Source organism: Gopherus evgoodei, chromosome 5, assembly GCF_007399415.2.
Source record: "Gopherus evgoodei ecotype Sinaloan lineage chromosome 5, rGopEvg1_v1.p, whole genome shotgun sequence".
NCBI lineage: Eukaryota > Metazoa > Chordata > Testudines > Testudinidae > Gopherus > Gopherus evgoodei.
The window spans coordinates 120171629-120193472 of record NC_044326.1 but is presented as its reverse complement, the minus strand read 5'-3'; the positions used below and the strand labels follow the sequence as shown (position 1 = coordinate 120193472).

General features: G+C 39.7%; 1 protein-coding gene across 1 annotated transcript in view; it reads left to right on the top strand.

The window, feature by feature from the left end:
• Positions 1–21334, top strand: part of GRID2 (glutamate ionotropic receptor delta type subunit 2) — a 1091344-nt gene extending 1070010 nt beyond the window's left edge. The window contains exons 15-16 of the mRNA XM_030564822.1: positions 13732–13972; positions 18915–21334. Coding sequence (XP_030420682.1) covers positions 13732–13972; positions 18915–19337 — 664 coding nt within the window. The 3' untranslated portion in view covers positions 19338–21334. The remainder of the gene's footprint in view (positions 1–13731; positions 13973–18914) is intronic.
• Positions 21335–21844: the final 510 nt, after the last annotated feature.

Genomic DNA, 21844 nt, shown 5'->3' with positions numbered 1-21844 from the left:
TGATGGATTTGTGTACTGATCATTTTTCATCGTTTAGACAGCAGTGGTCAACAAAGGTTTGGTCTTCTGATGACTACAGCATCAGGAATATTGTTATCAGTACCATTAAAATGAGAGACCTTAAAAGCACATGAGAAAAAACTATAATTTACCACAAATCCCTTTTATTAACAAATTCACTAAGCAGATAAACAATCCCACAAACACTAAAATACAATAGCAGATAGAGAGAGAGCAAAGCCCTATAAATGTGTCATCACTTACATTTCATATCTCCTGCTCGGGGACCCTGGTGTTTTACTCGTTTTCCTCCTCAGGATCATCTTCGTCGTCATCACCCGCAGTTATCATTCTGGCATCTCCCCATTCCTTCCCACCCAACACACACAACAGCCAACACTTTTTTTATCCTGAGTTACACTTACACCTACTAAGGCTCGTATCCGATGTATAAGGCTGTTTACCTCTTACTTGCACTTCCAAATGCTATGAATTTTACGGTGCCCAATTTCTCATAGGTTACCTCCTTAGTTCCCCTTACTCTCATTAACATATATGTTAATAAGTTACCATAGCAATTTGAGGTTATTACAGAATCCCCTGAAATGCTTCTATCAGGCATTTTGTGGGATGAACTGGTATATTGCAGCATATTATGCAGTCTATTGCTGCACAATTTCCAGAACATCAGCACTTATACACATCTTCTACAGTAATCTTATACTTTACTGGTACAGGGTTATCTCTCGATCAAAGATATGGGTTCTCTTACTTATATACCACACACACACCAGCAATACATAGCTCTAGTTCTATATCCTGTGCTGTAATCCTGTTTATGCTTTACCACTTAAACCTACAACTCAAATCTGATCTATTACTCGTACATTAATCGCATAGTTATATTGTATATAATTAGCTACATGTTAATAGTCACATGAGTGCGTTGAAAGAGAGTCTATCCTTTAAAAATGCATTGGTAAGTTCCTTTGTCTAAATTCTGTAGAATCCTCCCTACGCAGGGTAGGCAGTCTGACATGTTAAAGTGAATAGATACATTATCTGAGGTAATAGATAAGTCTCATTAAGAAGATGGAATAGACTAATTCCTAGCGAATCTCCCCATGCATGAGAAAAACTTAAATTGTAAAGTGAAGAAGTAGCATGTCAATTATCCCTTATGCATAGACTTGGTTTGGTCTGCCAAGCAGGCAGTCTTGCTACCACATTATACTACATAACATTTTCTTTTATCATTTCCATTTATATCCAGGGCAAGTCAAAGAGTCTGAATACATGTCAAGGTTAGTGGTAGCAAACGTTATAATCCTGCATTTCTCTCAGGTGAGCTTGGCGGATATGCCCTGGAAACAAAAGTGTTCAGGACCAGCATTAGGCCAACGCTGATGCCCTCTCATAGTGCAGTCCCTTTGTTACTCATTCATCTCTCATCTCACACCTACTGTATGATGTGTGCTGACTGTACAGTGTGGATAAGATTTTGCTAACTACAAGAGCACTCAGTGAAAGGAATTCAGTTTCTAATGAATATCTGAATTCCTTTTTGGAGCCTATAACAATAGACTATGTTACTTACCCAAAACAGCAGGATTATTACATAGCAGGTCTCTCATTAATTTTCTAGACAGTTTTTAGGGGTCTTGGGGTTCAGTACATAAAAGATTAGCTTCTTTACTCAGGGTTCAGGCAGAAATTTCAAAACCCATAACAGTGAGCTGGTATTCATCTGGGCAGCTCCCATTGTCTTTAATGTGAGCCATGGAGTTAAAACCCCTTGTGATGCTTTTAAAATGGCAAGTGTCAGACTTGGAAATGTACTAATATGATTTGAGCTTTGGAATGTTTATCCACTTATTTTCCTCTATTTTTGAAATGTTGTCTACTGATTTTTCCATGTTTGTGCTGTCTTTATTTAGTTTCTTTTAAACAACTGGACAAACACTGAAAAACTTGCTGAAAAACTTATGGGAGAAACAGCCATCTTATATTCATATTATTATTTTGTTTGCATACAATGTGCAGATGTAGAATATGTATCTCATATATCAAATACATGTGTGCAGTCCTAATTTTGAGGTTGCAGAATAAGCTAATGAAGCTGATAAGCTCATGAGGTTTGCTGCCACTGCTCTATATTTTGTTTCCAAAAATGCGAGCCTGGATAGTTTTGTATAAGAACGAGGCTTTGCATTGCCTGAAGCATGACACCAAGCAAAGATGATCATATCCAGATTCTCACACTAAAATGAAAGATTTTTTTTTCTCTACCCTATAACCCAAATATCACATTATGCTCCAGGATGACACTGACATTTTAAAAGATCACTAAAAGTGTTCTCCTTCTAATTGCAATTATACCCTCTGTCTCCATGGGAGGCATTGTCTAGTCCTTTTTTAGCTCTCTTGCATCTTTCTAGCTTGCATTCATTATGCTTATCTCTCCATTTGCAGACCAACTTTCATATTATGAAAGATCATGTCTGCCATTTCTGTAATGAGTGTTTGTCTTTTACAGCCAGCATAAACATATCAAAACTAAAGTTCACTAGTCACCACAACTCTTAAGCTCCATTCTGTTGCTAATTTGATTTTGCAAGCAATTGCTTCTCAGTGAGTGGAGGATGATTTTGCACTCTTTCCATAGAAGGTCAGCTTCTGTGAACTCCTCGTTTATTGATCTTTTTCACATCTTTTTTAAAAGACGGCCTAAAACACATTAACTAGAGCTTACTCCTTATGTTCCAGTTTAACTTTTCCAATATGAACAGTGTCTGAATAGGGTATGCAGTGTCATGATTTGAGAGAGAGAGAAATAGTAAATTGCTAAGAATAACTGTAATTTTTATAAAACAGTAAAATTCAAACATGCTCACCAACAAATGGAGTCCTAAAAACAAACAGTGAAGCAACTTGGTCTAAAGCATCTGTCGACCTGTTTGGTTCATTGCCAATGCTGATCCCTAGAGTAATAGATAATTGGTGTGTGACACTGTAGACAACATTGTTTAGGGTGGGATTTCTGAAAAGGCGTCTAAGGAGTACCTGTGCCTGAAAGAGCCCATTTAATACTTATATAGTACAAGCATCCTCTGCTATTCTTACACATGGAACACCAACATCTCCGTTACAGCCTAACATATAGGGTTGGATTTTCAAGTGTGCTCACTGTTGGCCTACCCTCCCTTTGAAGTTAATGGCAAAACTCCCACTGACTTCAATGGCAGCAGAGTTAGATCAGCACGGAGTGCTTTAGAAAATTCCATGCATAGCCTACAGTAAGGAGAGCCATTTTTTTAAAAACCTTAGTTTCATTCTACACTGAATGGTAATTGTGTTTAAATGGTAACACTGAGCCCCATGAATGTTATGTGTGGTGTTGATTCTTCATCAAATTTACTTAGAGTATGAATAAAAGATGGCTTTTTCTAACTGCCAGCCCTGAAATTGCAACCCAGTATCTGAGAATCAAGCTAGATTCTTTCCTTCACATGCATCTTTACTAGTAATAAAGATACTGGCAGGCCAAATTGTGGCCTTGGGTTATGCTTGTGTAATCATATTGTCTCCATATTATGCCCTGAGTGAAACGTGCATCATCTCTTTAACTTTTAGTATTGCATAGGTTTCACTTTAGAAAATAGTTTTGACACAGTGGGATTATCTGGATAATTCAAGGACGTAATTTGGCCTCTATTATCTTTTTTTAATGATGATGATGCATGAGAACTTCACTGACCTTTGGATTCCAAAGTTGAGTTTCTGGGGCTGGCAGTCATAGAAAGACCATCTCTGTTTCTAAACTAAGCAAACTATATATAGATTCAGTGACATGGAATCCTGCTTTACTGTCTATTTAGAGTACAACCATACCTAGATGCCCTGATTCTCCATTCACCCATATTTTACATTAGTGTAATGCCACTGACTTTGATGGAATTACTTTGATTTGCACTGGTAAAAGTAAGAGGGGCTCAGTCCCTAAGTGTTCATCTGATATGTGTGGTCCTGCATTACTGTACATTTTTTAGCTAACTTTCTAAGTGAATCTGGAATACCACATAAAGAATAATTGTGATGCTAGTAGAGTGTGGAAACCTGATCTACCTTTCCTTAAAGCTAAGCCAAATCAGAAAACATTTATTTGTTTTGGTACCATTAGTTCTATATTGTAAGTGACTTACCATAACTAATTCATTCCATGTTTACTATAATAGCACTGAGCTTAATGAACTCATGATATTTATGTAGCTCTCTTGGGGACATCAGTAGGTGTTTCAATGTAATTTAGGATTTGTAAAAAGATGCTAATGCTTCTCTCCTCATTTTCCTCTGGGCTGGAAATAGAGATAAATGCAAGGTTAAAGGCTGATTAGGTTCAGTTGAACACTTTCCTTATTAAAAGTATGCAGACCTTGAAAGACTTAATTTTTCTTTTACTCTAACTCTCAGAATTTTAGCACATATCAGAACCATGCAGCCAGTGTAAAACTGTTCTAGAACACTATCCAGTGTTTAATGTAATAATATAATTAGTGCATCATTTTATTAATGTGGATGCCACCTTATTATAGATTTACATTATGTATTTATTTGTTTTAGGAGGAAAAAATCTAGGGCCAGATCCTCCTCTGACACAGCTCAGTGTAGCTTATTTACATGAAGTGAGGATCCATTTGCCCAGTGTTATATACTCTGAAGCCAATGACTTATTGCTGAGCAAAACAGAAGGGCAATTAAGTTATTTGTTTTATAACACAAGTTTGATAAGCAACCCTTTATTTTTAATTCTGAAAAATAAGGTCCATATTTTATTATTTCATTTTTCTATCCAAGTCAGAGAATGAGATGTTTGTTCTCAGTTTTGTAGGTCAAAATCCTCCGGGGCACCAGGGCTACCCTTAGTCACCCTTCTCTTCCTCCTGATTCTGCCACCTTTCTTTGCTCCAGGATTGAGGAACAAGTTAGAGCAGCCTAAGGGATGCTCTACATTGTTGTTTGAGAACACATTGCTTTGGTCACACTACTTACCTTGGAAGGGAATGGAGTTCAGAAAGGGTGTCATAGCACTGGCTATGAATTCCCTCACATCTAGGGAATCCTCAGCTTCTCCCTTACAGCAGCTGTCACAATTCAGGGGCAAATTGTACCTGTGATCACTCCCCCAGTGGCCCCTGTGGGCACTCCCTCCAAGTGTCAGGCCTCAATCTGCCATTTTTCCAGCATGCAACTCCACAGTTCACCCCAATTTAGACTGGATCATGAGGCTACAACACCTATTCCAACCATCCAGTCATGGCAACAGAGCCATCAGTGCACCCCTCAGATGACAGATTGCACCATCTTCACCTCTCTTTGAATAGAACCCCATACCTCTACCTTTCTGACTGGATTCTGGGGTGGCGCTCCCCTGTTTCCAACTGTATTACCATGACAGGCCCAAGTGTAAGAAAGTTTCCTCTGTGAGTCTGTGATCAGCAGTTAATTAAAGTGACTCAAAAAGACTTATTCCAAACAAACACTGTGTGCCCAAAGGTACTGACAGTCTTTTCATATCTGGTCTCATCCAAACATTTTCCTTTCCTTGCAAGTTTTAGTAGTTTCCATCTAGTTCAGCTACCTCCACCTCTGGTCTGAGAGAGACATAACCTAAGAACAGCCATAGTAGGTCAGACCAATGTACAGCTAGCCCAGTATCCTATCTTCCGACAGTGTTTGATGCCAGGTGCTTCAGAAGGAATGAACAGAGCAAGCTGTCATCAAGTGAACTATCCCCTGTCATCCACTCTCTGCTTCTGGCAATCAGAGGCTAAGTACACCCAGAGCATGGGGTTGCATCCCTGGCTATCTTGGATAATAGTCATTGATGGACCTATCCTTCATGAATGTATGTAGTTCATTTTTAAACTCCATTATAATTCTGGCCTTGGCAACATCGCCTGGCAATGAGTTCCATAGGTTGACTGTGCATTGTGTGAAAAAGTACTTCTTTTGTTTGTTTTTAAAACCGCTGTCTGTTAATTTCATTGGGTGACCTCAGTTCTTGTGTTATGTGAAGAAGTAAATAACACTTCCTTATTCACTTGCTCCACACCAGTCACCATTTTACAGACTTCTAACATATCCCCTGTTAGTCATCTCTTTTTTGAGATTGAAAAGTCCCAGTCTTTTTAATCTCTCTTCATACGGAAGCTGTTTCATAACCTCAATCATTTTTGTTGCCCTTTTCTGTGCCTTTTCCAATTCTAATATATCTTTTTTTGAGATGGGGGTGATCAGAACTACCCACAGTATTCAAGGTGAGGGCATACCATGAATTTATATAGTAGCATTACATTTTCTGTCTTCTTATCTATCCCTTTCCTAATGGTTCCTAACATTGTTAGCTTTTTTGACTGCCACTGCACATTGAGCAGATGTTTTCAGAGAAGTGTCCACAGTGATGCCAAGATCTTTCTTGAATGGAAACAGCTAATTTAGATCCCATCAGACTCTGCACTTCTCCCTCTGAGCTCTTGTCCACTCCGACTTTCTTCCTCTCTGGACCAGGGTCTTAAATGATTTAGTGCTCTCTTGATCCTAGGCTTAGGCCTGGAAGAAATTAACCTCCTATTCTGGTTAGAGTCACGCAGGTGGGCATTTCCCATTTAAATAGCTCCCCTATTGTTTCCTTAGGGACCCTGGGTATTCTATTTGGAGGTACCTTATCTTTGTCATTGTTTTGTTTCTTGTTCATCTTCCCCCTAACCGCCTCCTTTGATTTAACTCCGTGCAATCAGGCAAGATAATTTCTAACAGGTAACTGAATGCATGTGATATTCATAACAATAATACAGATAACGCCATCATTCTTCACAGCAGCTTTAAGCCACTACTGGGCGTCTAGAGCAGTACAGAGGGGAGTTACCATGGGCCAATGTCTGGCGAATGAGGACATTTGTGGTCACTCAGAAGGTTCAGGTAGTTGATGGTGTCACATCACTTTTTGTCATGGAACAAAAATGACCAAAATAATTTTATTACAGCAGAGCATGATTGCTGTCTGATTTCCGACTGGTTGAGAGTATTTACTTTCATTATCTTTCCATCTAGGTATTGATATGGTCCTCATCACTGTAGTAAGTGAAAGACTCACAGTTATTAACAATTTTTGCTTTACAATGCCCCTGTGGGGTAGGGAAGTGGTGTTATCCACATTTTACAAATGGGGACCATCAAGAGTAGTGGCCAGATTGCATAAAAGCTCAGTACTCACAATCAAGGCCCGATTCTCATAAGAACTTAGCTATGTTTTAATTGCTAAAATAAGTGCCTAGCTGCTTTTTTTGGAAATCTGGTCCCAACTGCTGCTGCTCAGTTCTTGAAAATGTGTACCCTTGTGACTTACCCCAGGTCATACATGAAGTTTGTGGTGGAGCTGGGGACTGAACACAGATCTTGAGTCCTAGTATCTTAACCATAAGACCATCATTTTCCTCATTATGCTAAGCAGCTAATGCTCTAGTAATCTAAAGCTCTCCCATCCCTGCTACAGATGGGTAAAGACTTCCATAATGTTAATTTGGAGACTACGAGCAACCTGAGTTCTAGCACTTGCTTGCGGCTTTTGTTTTCAGTGAAAAGAAGCATTCAGCAGAAGTATTTCCTCCAGTTAACATGTTTTGGTACACAAGAGGCTGGCGTTCAGTATCGCATGCCATCTCAAACCATCTAGGAAAACAGCTCCTGACTCCACTGTAAATGTAGCGTTGCGTCTCTCTCTAGATTTAGTCATCTATAATGCAGAAGGAACAAATGCAAAAGCGAGATCTGAAAATGGCACTCTCCCAGTTGTTTTAATTTTTGTAATAATACTTTGCAATCCTACTATCATTTTTTCTTTGGGAATCTCAAAGCAGTAATTGTCTTCCAACAAATCTGTAAGGTAAGTAGTATTATTGGGAACCTACTTCTGTCCCATTGTCTTCAGCTGGAGAATGGTTGGGCTCTGTAGTAATCTTAAAGAATGGTACACTGAAGTACAGAGAGGTTTAAAGGAGGGTAGCAGAGTGGGAAACAGTCACTTCTCCAACATGCCTACTCTAATTACTAGATTTCACTCCCTGCCCAATAAAATTTGTGATGTAGCATTAGGTGCTATAAAGCCAGGGTAATACAGAAACAAAATAATTCAATATATACTTTATATATTTGGGGGATAGTTTTTACATCATTTATTTGAAAAATGTTAGCATACAGCTTACCTGCTAAAGAAAAATATTTTAAGATCCAGAGTCTATCAATAACCAAGTTTTAAAGGTCATGTTTTTCAGTCAAGCAAGATTACTGCAGTTCAACTTTCCAGACTTTGTCTTTAATGCCAAGCTTCCTAATATTGTAATACATCAGGACAGATGAAAATCATGCAGCCTACCTATAGACTTCTAACTATTCCTAAAGACTTCTGGTTAGTGTTGGTTCATTGTAATATTATTCTATTCTGACACTGCAGTATCCACAGAGCAAAGTACTAATGGAAAAGTTCACTTGTAAACAGTTTGATGCTGTTTCAGAAGCCCAAAGTCAACCATAGTGGACATCATGTTTTCATGTTCCATTGAGGAAGTGAATGCAGTCTATTATAACTAATTATTAAATATAAAAATCAAACATTAAAGTTATTAAAATCCATGTTTACAGCCTGGAATTATTAGTATAGTTCATATGCCCAGAACAGTAATTGCAGCAGAAGTGTGTAATTTTGTGCACACACTGCCATCTTGTGGAATGTTTGCACACCACAAAATCATATTGGTGCCTATAGGTTCGACATAATATCCTTCACATAAATTCAGAGATTGTAAATCTGGAAGGGACCTCAAGAGGTCATCGAGTCCAGTCCTCATCTTATTAGCTTCCAGGGGATTCCAATTAAAGAACATTTTTCATGTTCAAAAATCTCTAAAGTAATAATTCCAGAGCTACAGAAACATTTGGCAATATTCACAAATCTCATAACGTAGTGGCTATTCTTTTGGGTCCAAATCTTGATTCTATTGGTGTCAATGATGAAATACCCACTGAGTCCAGTAGGACCAGGATCTGGCCTTTTGTCTTTTTAAAGTTAATACATTTGATCAAGTTACCATTGATGCTCCAATAATTTCCCTTAATGTATATCCATTTCAACTGCACTTTTACATGAATTTTTAATGAGCTTTCTTCATTTCTATACCTGCTGTATAAAGTTGTATAATTGGTATTCCTAGCTTTTGCTTACATTTTTTATGATTTCCTTAAAACGATTAACCTTATACATGATTGCTCATCAATTAAAATCATTACCAGGGATACAATTAGGAATGAACTGCTGTCTTACAGAACAAGCTAAAGTTTGATATTTGTTGCAAATTTCTATTGTTTAAAAAGATGTCTTGTATAATCAGGAATTATACTGATAAATAGAAAATAATTTAATTAATGAGAATAGCACATTCATTCCAGATGTTTGTCTATTACCAACTGAATAAAAGGAAGAAAATAGCATTGCTTAGGGCTTAAAGCTGCGATTGAGGAAAAAACAGTCAGCCCCATAGTGTTTTTCCATTACTGGTTTATGTATCTGGCATATAGTAATTCACAAAGATAAAAGTACAAAGGCCAAAATGATGAAACTTAGATGCTGAAAGTTAGACCCCTAAATCCATGTATAGGGACCTATATAGAAGTGATCTGATTGTCAAGAGATGCTGAATCTGACTATATTTTGACTCACATGCCCAAACAAATGCTAACCAGATACTGAATGTAAGTACAGCAAGAACTAAAATCGTAGACAAATGTGGCCCCAACCCTTATGTGCCACTCTAGCACATAAGGGCTATACATGTAACACAGCTGGCTGGGAGAGAATTCCCTCACTGCTGGAGCAGCATAGGGGTGATGTATGCAGTCCCTCCCCTTCAAAGCTCCCAGTATGGATGTGTCAGAACAGGAAATAGTGTTTCCATGGTATTAAGCACTTCAGAGATTCTTGGCCGCTCCAGGCAGCCATACCCCTATAGTAACACAAGGGATAAGACTGCTGTAAATTAGAGCTGCCTCCTAGCTAACTCAGAATCCAGACAAAGCAAACATGGCTTAAAGGCACAATTGACCTCCCTCTCCCAGGCTACACCTTCGGTGTTGGGCCCCCAGAGGAGCAGCACAGAATGTGTCCCACTACTGTATCATTAAACGTAAAGGAATATAAACAAGATGATTCTTGTATCTTCTGAGGTACCTCTGCTGATTTCTAGCTGGAAATTCCTCTGTTACCTCAGGGCCCTGAAAAGAGACCAATTCCTTTTCCTAAAACTCTGGGACCCATTAATGTGGGTTGGACCTCCAGAGTGACTACTTCAGGTGCATAGAGACATTAACTCACTGCTCAGGAAAATGCTCCTACATTGGATGCTGAAAACTCAATCTAGAGTCATTGCTGGGATTTAACATCCACACCCCTCAGAAAAGAAAATAACCTACTACTAGTTCCAGGGAAAGGCACATAGTTATAGGTCCACTTTTGGAAGACACTGAAGGATTTGTATATGCTGAAACAAAGTTTCAGTAACTTCACTGGCACAATAAAGTGCCTGGCATTGGCATTGGCATGTTGAAAAAAATCAAAATAATCTGCATATGGGACACATTGTAAAGCACTGCTAAGTTAAACTTGTGATGCTTCCTAGGGCTACCCACAGTTGTGAGGCCCCATCTCCACCACCAGCCTTTAGGATGAGGAAGTCTTGTCTGTCTGTCATGAATCAGCTCCCAGAAACCACAAGCCTCTGACAGCACAAGCGCTACCTTCCAGGTCTCTACAGTCCTTGCTCTCCCTCTCTACAGGTTAGCTATAGCCCCACACCAACCCCCAAGTCCTCGAAGCATTCCCTGTAGTGTCCATCCCCTTATCCTCTTTCATGAAGCAAACTTGCTGTCCATTTATTTCCTAGGTGAAGGATGCCAGGTTGTCATCTTAGTCACACAAATATACTAGCACAAACCTGTAAACAACCAGACAGATGAACATTTCTTGTTTGATGGAAAACCTGTTTTTCACCTTTGCTGGCGACCAGTCCCTAGGCACAGATTTTAAGAACTGTGATACAGTAAGGCCAGAGGGCAGCAAGAAAGTGATAGATGGGAGATACATAAGTCTGAGGATGATCAGAGCCTTATTCCCTGAGGACTGAGGAGAGGTTACTACAGGTTAATTAGAGCACTTGGAGCCAATTAAGGCCCTGCCAGAGACCTAGTAAAAAACTCTGCTTCAGTCAGACAGAGAGGGGGAAGGAGAGCTGATCTTAGTTTGAAGGAGTATTGTTGTTAACCAGAGGAGAAGAGTACCAGGGGGACTCCGCAGGCAGAGAGGACTGAGAGAAACTCTGCCCAAGAGGGTGAAAAGCCTGTGAAGCTGACGGGGCTGGGACCCGGAGTAGAGGACAAGCCAGGTCCCTTTCCCTGCTCCCTTTCTCTTTCCCACCAAGGCACTAATGGAGCTCTCAAAACTGCCCAAGAACTTGGGCAAAAGGCAGCATATGATCCATCACATGAAGAAAAAGCATGGGACCCACCATAATAGCGCTGGCCATCTGCTTCAGAACATAATTTTCAGTGCATATATGTAACTCCTTGCACAATATCCATATATACATTTTGTGATTATATTGATGACCATTGTGGCACTGGCTTTGATTTAAGACACCCTCTCATGAACTAGAATGTACATACCAGACCCAAGAGATCCCTATAACCCCTATGCACCCCCTCTGTGCCCTAATGCCAGTTAGCCCTAAGAAGTTTCTGGGCCACATGATACAATGTCCATTTTGTTTTATTGTATTATTAGAGGCTTCAGTTGGACTGTTGTGCATAGAGCATTTGCAGAATTAGGCCTATATGTTTTTTCTTTTTGATTTTGTACTAAAAAGAAAAAATCTTTCTTGATGTAATGCCTGGTTTTGAATGAGAAAGTTCCAGCACTTTGCGTGTGTGTATGTGCTTTTGTTTTTTGCATAGTGTTTTTCAAATGACCATGCAACTGATTCGCTTTCCTACCAATATTATTAAGAAACACAGATCATTTGTGTAAGGGGGGAAAATTCCATTTTTTATCAGTTTTTAAAAATGTAATTACTGAATTATTTATTTTGGTTAATTAAAGGTTTATTTGGATCAATAAACACACAAAAGATCCTCTCAAAATAAATGTCTCCCCTTTCAATTCACATCTCTCTTTCCATGGAAGGCCTTGCAAAATATATGGGCCTTGTAACTTATCCAGTAAATCCATGGTCTTTTAGAGCAGGGGTCTCAAACACGTGGTCCATGGGGTTATTTCTTGCAGCCCACCAAGCTCCTCACCCCATCCCCGTACCCTATCCACCTCCTCCCAGCGCACCATGTCTCCGCTACTCCACCTACCTCCCACCGCTTTCCTGCCACCAAACAGCTGTTTGGCAGTGTTTAGGACTTTCGAGGAGGGAGGAGGGGGGATGAGGCGTGCTCAGGGGAAGAGGCAGAGAAGAGTTAGGGCCAGGATTTGGGGAAGGGATTGGAATAGTACAGTAGTCCACAACCTTTTTGGCTGGCGGGCGCCAGCTGAAGGACCACTGTACTGGTGGAGCACCCGCCGAAATGCCACTGAATTTTGGCGGTGACGCCTCTCGATGACACCGCTTGCCGTTGACAAGCGACGTCATGGAGAGGCATCCCCGCCGAAATTCGGGAGCAACGCCTCTCGATGACATCACTTGTCGATGGCAAGCGGCGTCGCCAAGAGGCATCCCTGCCGAAATGCCCCTCAAATTCGGCGGCATTTCGGCGGATGCTCTCCTGGGGGCCAGGACACGTTAGGGACCACTGGAATAGAGGCAGTGAAGAGGCGGAGTTGGGGCAGGGATTTGGGGGAAGGGGTTGGAATGGTGGCAGGGAAGGGGTGGAAAGAGACAAGACAGAGGTGGGGCCTCATGGAAGGTGTCAGTGATGTGTGCCTCAGGCCAATGTACTAGTCCTCATGTGGCCCTCATCATGATTTGAGTTTGAGACCCCTGTTTTAAAGCAAGGGTAGGAGAAAAGACCCTTCCTTGAAAGTCCCCTGCTACCAGCCACTTCCCATTTAACAGGAGTGGAGGTGTGTGAACTCAAGATCCTTAATTGATTGCAGTTGCCACAGTCTCGCTAAGGGAGGAGAGGCTCTCACTAAGGCAATGTGGACCCAAATTGCTAAGAACAGTCTTCAGTGGAATATTAAATGAACCTTCCAAACTAACTCCCTTTTTGAGTTAAATTTGCTAGGGCACAGTCTGGCATTGTTCTTGCTTTGCAAAGCAAATTGTTTCTTTTCAAACTAATAAAGCCCAAAATATTTCTCTGTATGTAACAAGCCCAAATTACAGAAATTGGCTAGCAAGAAAAAGAAATATGCTATTCTGTATTTGAAATGCAATCAGAAATACACATAACTTCCAATGAGGGTAATTAAAAGAAGAAATTTGCCCAGGATATCAGCCAAGAAACTTCCTCTTCGGGCTTATTAGTCATCCCTTGTGAACTCATCTGTTTTGCCATCCATGTGCATAGGATGGAATAGTGGTATGGTCACGTTCTCTACCACTTCTCTGCTTTCAGTTGTGCAAATGTAAGCTTCAGTTGTCATTGACATAACCGGTGATTCTGTACTTTCTCCCCAAGGATTTTAGAACTTCAGCAAAATGGAGACATGGATATACTGAAGCATAAATGGTGGCCAAAGAATGGTCAGTGTGACCTATACTCATCAGTGGATACCAAACAGAAAGGAGGCGCCCTGGACATAAAGAGCTTTGCAGGGGTATTTTGTATCCTGGCTGCTGGGATTGTCCTCTCCTGTTTCATTGCAATGCTGGAAACATGGTGGAATAAAAGGAAAGGCTCCCGGGTTCCATCAAAAGAGGTATAGGACCCTTTCATTTACTGTGGAATATCTTCATGCTATCTGCATACTGTTGTCTTGAATTTATAGCACTAAAGGGGGGAGGGGAACATAGGTTCTGAAATAATTCCACAGCTTTCTGATTTGTAAGATGAGCAAAGTCACTGAAAACCTGTATTGCGAAATCTGACTCTTTTTTAGAAGAGCCAGAAGGAAATGAAAAAAGAAAATACATTCTATATATTGGTAGTGTGTGGCAGGGAACTGTTCTCAATGGAACACAAGAATTAGTAGTAGAATACTATGTTAGTAATACATCAGTAATTAGTACATTAGGCCTGCTATTGTGGATCAGCTCCAGGTATTGCCAATGAGTTTGAAAGGTCTCTTTCACTCCGGCATTCAAAACATGCCCCCCAAATGCGATAGCTCAGATTTTCAGAAACAGGTTACCAAAGCTAAACTACTAAATCCATATTTAGGCTCCTAAATGAACTTGATATGATTTCTGGAGGTGCAGAGGACCTGCACTCCTATTTGCTTCTGTTCTCAATATCTACCCGAAGTCAGTGCTCAGTCCTTTGGAAAACCAGGCCAGATTTTTTAGAAACCTGAAAATGGACAGCCATTTTTTAACATCTTGGGTAGGGAATTCTAAAATGCCGAGGACTACAGACCACTAATTTTAGGGAGAGATACACCATTTTATAGCAATCCAGGATGCTTGACAAGTTACAGTGCATCACCACCAATTACACTTTTTCTATCTACATAGCCATAGACACCTGTTGTAGGATATTGCTTTGAGTTTGTGTGTGATGGTTTTGCCATTATCTGCAATTTCCCCAGTATTGTGCCTGCCAGTCTTATGCTGTATAATCAGAAATAATTACTCATTCATTACAGCACTGATCTTTGAATTTTTAAAACCTTTTGCTTACTGTTTTGGTTCTGAGATTATTTTTTTTAAACTTCTGGCAAGTACTGTTGTTAAAAAGGAAAACTCTCTCTTCTCTTTAAACTGGGTTCCTCTGAAATAGGAAACTCTCAGTTAAAACCAGTAAATACTTAAATAGCAAAATATACCAAATTGTCACTTAGCCCAAACTTTCAGAAACTTCACAATGATACTTAGAGTGTGTGTGCATGTGTGTATTTCAAATAATATAAGTCAGGAAATTCAAAGTTATCATTGCCTCAGCTGCTATAAGTTGGCTTCCTTGTACTTTTTAATATTGTTTACTGGCTTGCTCTTAAATTTATGTCTTAAAGTTGATGTGAAACACTTGACTCAAAACTGAATTAAGTATGAAAATAAGAGCTGAATGTCCCCATTATCCCATCTGTGAGGCTCATTCAAAGAATTACATTTTAACTAACATTCTTGACATTCATTTTAGCTTCCATGAAATCCATTGGCTCTTCCAGGCCACTAGTCCAGAATTAGGGGTCATGTTGAGACAGTTTGTGGTCAGCAAGCCAGCTCTTTTTTGCTGATGGCTGCCATCTTGTGCTCCAGAATCCAAGCATTTATACTGAAAAATAATTGTCCTATGGTTGCAAAATATGGTTGACAGTCGTAAACCAGAAGTAACCCATTCAATGATGTCTGCCTGAGTCTACAGACGGCTTTAAACAAAAGCTCTGAGAACTCTCCCCATTAATCTGAATGGAATGTTGACTCTAAAGCCTGATGATAATTTAAATGTGAACACTGCGGAATATTTCACTACTCATCAAAACACAAGAGAGAGAAAAAAGAATGTGCATATCCCCATAATATGGTCAATCTTACTGTGAGTGCAGAGGTTGGGTTGTGGGCAGAGCCAGAAAGAATACCACTTATTTATTTTTTCCAGTCTGACCCTATTTATAGCAGAAGAATCAGCAGCAATATTGGAGAGCCCTTTAGAGGCTAGCTAAGTCACAGGTAGAGCTGTGTGAAATCTTTTAACTGAAATATTTTTGGTGAAATATGCAGATTCAGCAACATTGAGATTTTACAAATTAACTTCATCTAATAGTTTCAGTGCTTAAAAAAAAAAAACCTTGACATTTTCAAAATGAAACATTTTGATTCCAAACAACTTTTAAAATAAAATTAAGGGAAATTTTGAAATGAGAAGTCAAAAATGTTCAAAGATGGTAAACAGCAAAACAAAATGTTTCAATTTTTTTGAAAATAAATTTTTTTTGAATCACCAAAAAATTTGAAAGATGTTGTTCGAGGTTCAATCCAAACATTTTTTTCCATTTATTAGAATTGGCAGCAGACCAAAAAAATTATTCACCTAGCTCAAGTTTCAATATTTCCTCAGCGATGTAATTTTAAACATTTGCTTGATTGCTATTTTAAATTTTAGTAGTATAAAAGTTATTTTATAAATTTCAAAGTTAGAAAAAGAGGAGACTTTAAACAGTGCCAAAGTCATGATTTATGCACTATGACTGAGCCTCTGAGTATCAGTCTGGACTCTCTGTGGCCTTTGTTACCATAGCACGTGAGCACCTCGTCATTATTTAAGAACAGACAATCTTTCTCCATCTTCTTCCTCGGCCTATAGGAGAAATAGTTTGATTAGTATCATTGGTTTTATTTTTGGTTCGGTGGGTGTGGTGTATGTCTATGGACCGGTCTGTGCATGCATAAATTGTAGAGGGAAAGTCAATCCCACATTTAGTTGTCTCAATAGTGAGGTCTGTGGTACTTTTTTATCTCTTTGGGGAGTGAGTTCCATAGGCTTAGGCTATAGCACAAGCTCAGGGACCCTCCCACCTCACAGGGTCCTAGAGCCTGGTCTCCAGCAGAAGCCTGGAAGTCTACACTAGAATTTAACAGTCCCTTAGCCCAAGCCCTGTGAGCCTGAGTCAGCTGGCATGGGCCAGCAGCGAGTGTCTAATTGCAGTGTAGACATACCCTTAGAGTCTCACAACTGTCACAGTAGGTCCTGGTCAAAGAAGGAAAAGTGGTCTCTCAAGTACCAAGGACCATGAATAACAGAACGCAGACCTTGAACTGGACTCAGTATTCAATACAGAGAGATTTGGTGACCAGTGTTGCTAAGCAGATGGGCTGTCACATGTTTACTATGTGGATCTTTTTCAGGGGGCCTGGGTTCATTCCTAGACACAGTGATCTAAATCTCACTGAGTCTTTCCAGTGACCTTTAAATCACACCTACAATTAGTTGCAGTAATCAAGCCTGCAAGTCAAAAATGAACCACTATGGCCCATGCTGTTGTTATTTCCAGTATCTCTGACGTCCTAGAACGATGCATTGTGATACTTCTCTAGTTGATCTGGCAGAGTCAGTTGATTTCATGGAAACGAAAGTGAATTTTGAGAAGGTTAGTTAAAATTTCATTCTGTGATGAATAAGCTCCACAGCCTGATTAGTGGGGACATTCCTTGCATATGTGAGTTATGCTTTGCAGTTCAGTATTAATAAATGTGGCCTACAGGTGATTTAGTTACTTTGGGGCCCATTGCTTTGTCACTTTTTACTTTTGTGCATTTAAATTCTCTGCTATAACACTGGCATAACATTTTTAATTGGTTTCAGAGTAGCAGCCATGTTAATCTGTATCTGCAAAAAGAATAGGAGTACTTGTGGCACCTTAGAGACTAACAAATTTATTTGAGCATAAGCTTTCGTTGGCTACAGCTCACTTCTTCGGATGTTAGTCTCTAAGACCAAGTAGAGAAGTATTACAATGCATCATTCTAGGATGTCAGAGATACCACAAACGCATCCGAAGAAGTGAGCTGTAGGCCACAAAAGCTTATGCTCAAATAAATTTGTTAGTCTCTAAGGTGCCATAAATACTCCTATTTTTTTAATTGAATTCCTTTGGGCTAGTTTAAGGAAGAAAAAGGACAAGGATAGGGGGGTGTGATCACACACCAAATAAGTACAATGGACCTCATTCTCCTTTTACCTGCACCAGTGTGATTCCACTGGAGTCAGTGGAGTTGCTCCACTGTAACTAGGAGGAGAATCAAAGCCACTATTGGGATTAAAATTAAAAACCATCTTGTGTATCCTCTTCTGGTACATTGCAAATGAGCCACCAGTAACTCCCCCCTCCCCCAAATAAATTGTTTGGAAGTTCAGCTTTATTCTATTTCAGCTAATAAAAAGAAAAATCAATCTCAGCCTGGCCAGAATTAAGGCTGATGAAGAGGCTATTACTATTCTTCCAAGGCTCCCATGTGAAGCTCACATTTAGTCATCAGTATGGAGTTCAAGAAAAGCTGGTATCACCTCAGCTATCTGAGTTTACACTTCATTATATGAACCTGATTGTTACCAAACTGTCATTAATCTAAATCACACATACCCTGGCTCTAAACATGCACTTTCATGATAGGCATCTATTTGTAGCACATACAGCTTAGTACTTAAGATGCTGGGCTTGAAAATAGATGCATTATAAGGTTAAAGAGCACCTGTGTTCCTTCTAATCCAGTCAACATCAGTCAGTTGGAAAGATTTACCACTGATGTTTATACCTGACCTCAGCTGTTGTAAATTAGCACAAAGCATGGGTGGCAGGTATCCTAGGCTGGGGGAGACTGTGCCTCCTGAAACAGCCTAGCATGGCCCTGCCCCTAGGTGCCCCCCTGCAGTTTCCAACACTCTGCAATGGCCAAGGCTGGCCAGCCTGCCTCCCAAAGGGACTCGGGGCAGCTGGTGCTGGGCTGTGGGCTGTGGTGGGGGTTCTCTGGGCTCCTGCAGGAAAGGGGGCAAAAGGAGGAGGGGGGCAGGGCCTCAGGCACAAGGGGAAGGGCCAGGGACTAGCCTCTCCCAACGTCCGGGTCACTGGCCGCCCATGGCACAAAGTTTTAGTTAAAGTTAGACTAAGTTTTAGTCCAATTTCCTGGGCAGTTCAGGTTCCACTGTAAAGATTCAGTCCAACAAAAAGCAGCAACAATAAATGGCCCATTCTTTTTCTTTCCCAGGATGACAAGGAAATTGACCTGGAACATCTTCACAGACGTGTTAACAGCCTCTGCACAGATGACGACAGCCCCCATAAACAGTTTTCCACCTCATCAATTGATTTGACCCCACTGGACATTGACACGTTGCCCACACGCCAAGCACTGGAGCAAATCAGTGACTTCAGGAACACTCATATCACCACGACAACCTTCATACCAGAACAGATCCAGACTCTTAGCCGTACGCTGTCAGCTAAAGCCGCTTCTGGTTTCTCCTTTGGCAACATGCCTGAGCACCGAACTGGCCCTTTTAGGCACAGGGCGCCTAACGGGGGCTTTTTCAGAAGTCCTATCAAAACAATGTCATCTATCCCATACCAACCAACTCCTACTCTGGGGCTCAATATCGGTAATGACCCAGATCGAGGCACCTCCATATGAGCTTCAGACCAAGCTTCTTCATTGTTTCTTTTTAGGACTCCCTTTGCAAGGAGCAGCTGTAATATTGTGGGACTAACATGGATGTAACTTTTAAAAAAAAAAATCAGGATTCTTAGTAACAACTCACTATTTCTCCTCCTGTCCCCTGCTTTCTCTGTCTCCTCCTCCTCTTCTCGTCACCTGTTTCTTTAAAAAAAAAAATCCCACTAGTTTTATATTAGTACACTTTTCATATACTTTAAGTATAAGAAATGTGCACTGAATATGGATAAAAGATAGTTATTTCACAGAAGGGTGTTTGTATCTCCTCTCTTTCCCCATTTTTTATATAATTGCAATAACTTCAATCCTTTACATTTGTTCTGCTGCATCCATTCAGTGCTCCGCTGCTGTTGTGTGTCCTTTTAACTGTGGACCAAAGGCAAACCCTGCAGTAAAACAAATTAAAAAAAAAAGGAAAAAAGGAACAAAAACATTCAGGCCACATAATATGAGAATGCAATTTTGTAGGATTACAAAAAGCCATTACTATGCCACTAAAGACTACAGTTAAATCTACTTTTGCACTGCAACAGTGCATATGACCTTTATGTGATTGTACAGTGTTAAGTTTTTCTTATGTACAGTAAACTGTATCATATGGCAGAAGCCTCTGTTGTGTTAATTAGTATCACATAAATATATATACATATGTATGTGTGTATATATATCTATAAAATGGCAGCCGTTGCAATTGCAATTCATTTAATAAAGCTTTAGTAAAAATGTGTTGTATACAGGAAACTATACAGTGCAGGGGGTCTTTGTTTAGAAAAGAGATTGGCTTTAATATTATTCTGACTTGTATTGTTTGCCAACAGAGCTTATTTTATACTTTTTTATTAGAACATCTGGGTTAATTTAATGTTTGTACCCAGATGTAACTCATTTGATTAGATTTTGCATTGGCTATGCAGCAGTGTATAAGGCTAAACTTGGTAACTTTACTTTTAATTAATTTAACCAATGGAAAACTCTCTTAGGTAAACCACATCCATGGATAACTAATACAGCTCTAGAGAAGTTTAACTGGAGATCATAGAAGGTTAAGAAATTCTTTTCCAAATCAGTACCATCAAATCAATACAATAATGGTGTTACTGGGACAAAAAACCCTTGAGAAATATTGATGTGGCCTTAAATAAAGTCATATTATGCTAAGAAAAAAATGGATTGAGCTATTATTTTAACCCTTACTATATTCATTTATATTCAGGAGAGCTGTGTAATTTTTATATTGGTGCCAGCTGTATAGAATGATGAAAGAACAGCAATGAGAGCAAAAACAGTGCCTGCTTTGGCACAGGCTTCTTGAAGTAACATTCTTATCTGTTAGAAATGTAGAATGAGCTTTCAGTTTGTAATCCTTAAAACCAGAAATGTTGTTAAGTAGAAAACAAGCAACTTATCCCATGTTGAGTTCTTTGTTTTTGTTAGTTTGTTTTTTTTGGTTTTTTATGCAACCATACATTTATGTTAACCTAACCGATTCTATGGCTAGAACTGATATAGGAATCAGCCTATGTGATTTGCTTTAGGGGAAATTAAAAGGTATATTCTTCAGCTCTATTCTATTTTGATGCTAATTCTGTTCTGGAGGAGCATCTTGTACTGTCAATGTTTTTGTACTAAATCTTCAAATATTGTCTACTGTGTAAGGCAGAACAATTTCTTATCATGCAAATAGCCATTTTGTTTCCAGGGTAGCAAGTGTCTAAAAGCATGCACAACTTGTTTCCCCTTGTAACATTCATGAACTCATACACAACTCTGATTTCCAAAAAAAAAAAAAAAAAAGAAAGAAAAATTTCTTTACAAGCTATGTAGGGACATACCAGATGTTGCAGTGATTTTAGCTATAAACAAACTGTTAACCATGTACACTATTTAAAATAGGCCTATTTTGATGTGTTGCCTATTATACAAATACACAACACTTTTTGGAGGCCTCAGTTACAAGTGGCAGAGCTTTCTGTGTATAATTTGTCTAAATAATTTGTCTAATAAAATTGTTTTCTAAACCTGCTTTTCCTCCTATTTGTCCTAAATAACATGGAAACGTCAAACTGCGTCTGCATCCTTCAATTTAAGGTGTGCATTATTTAACATTTATATCGTGGTAACCCACAGAAGCCAAGAAAGTGTAGGTCCCATTGTGCCTATGAGATTCTATGCTGTGTTTTAGCGCATTGGGAGGGAGGACTAAGGTGGCTTTAAGCAGTCCCTGGCGTAATTCAGACAGCCGTGGGGTCTCTCTAACTTATGGCAGCAGAGCTGCCCAAAACCTTTACAGAACTACATTCTGAGGCCCTGCCTCAGGACACCCCTTATCAACCATACCTGCTATACCAGGGCTTTTGTGGAGACCTTCAAAAAGCAGCCTGTGACTGTCGTCTTCACTTCCATCACGGAGGAAATTCTCTCCCAGCTGGATCCAGAACTTTATAGAACTTCTTTAGCCCCTTCAC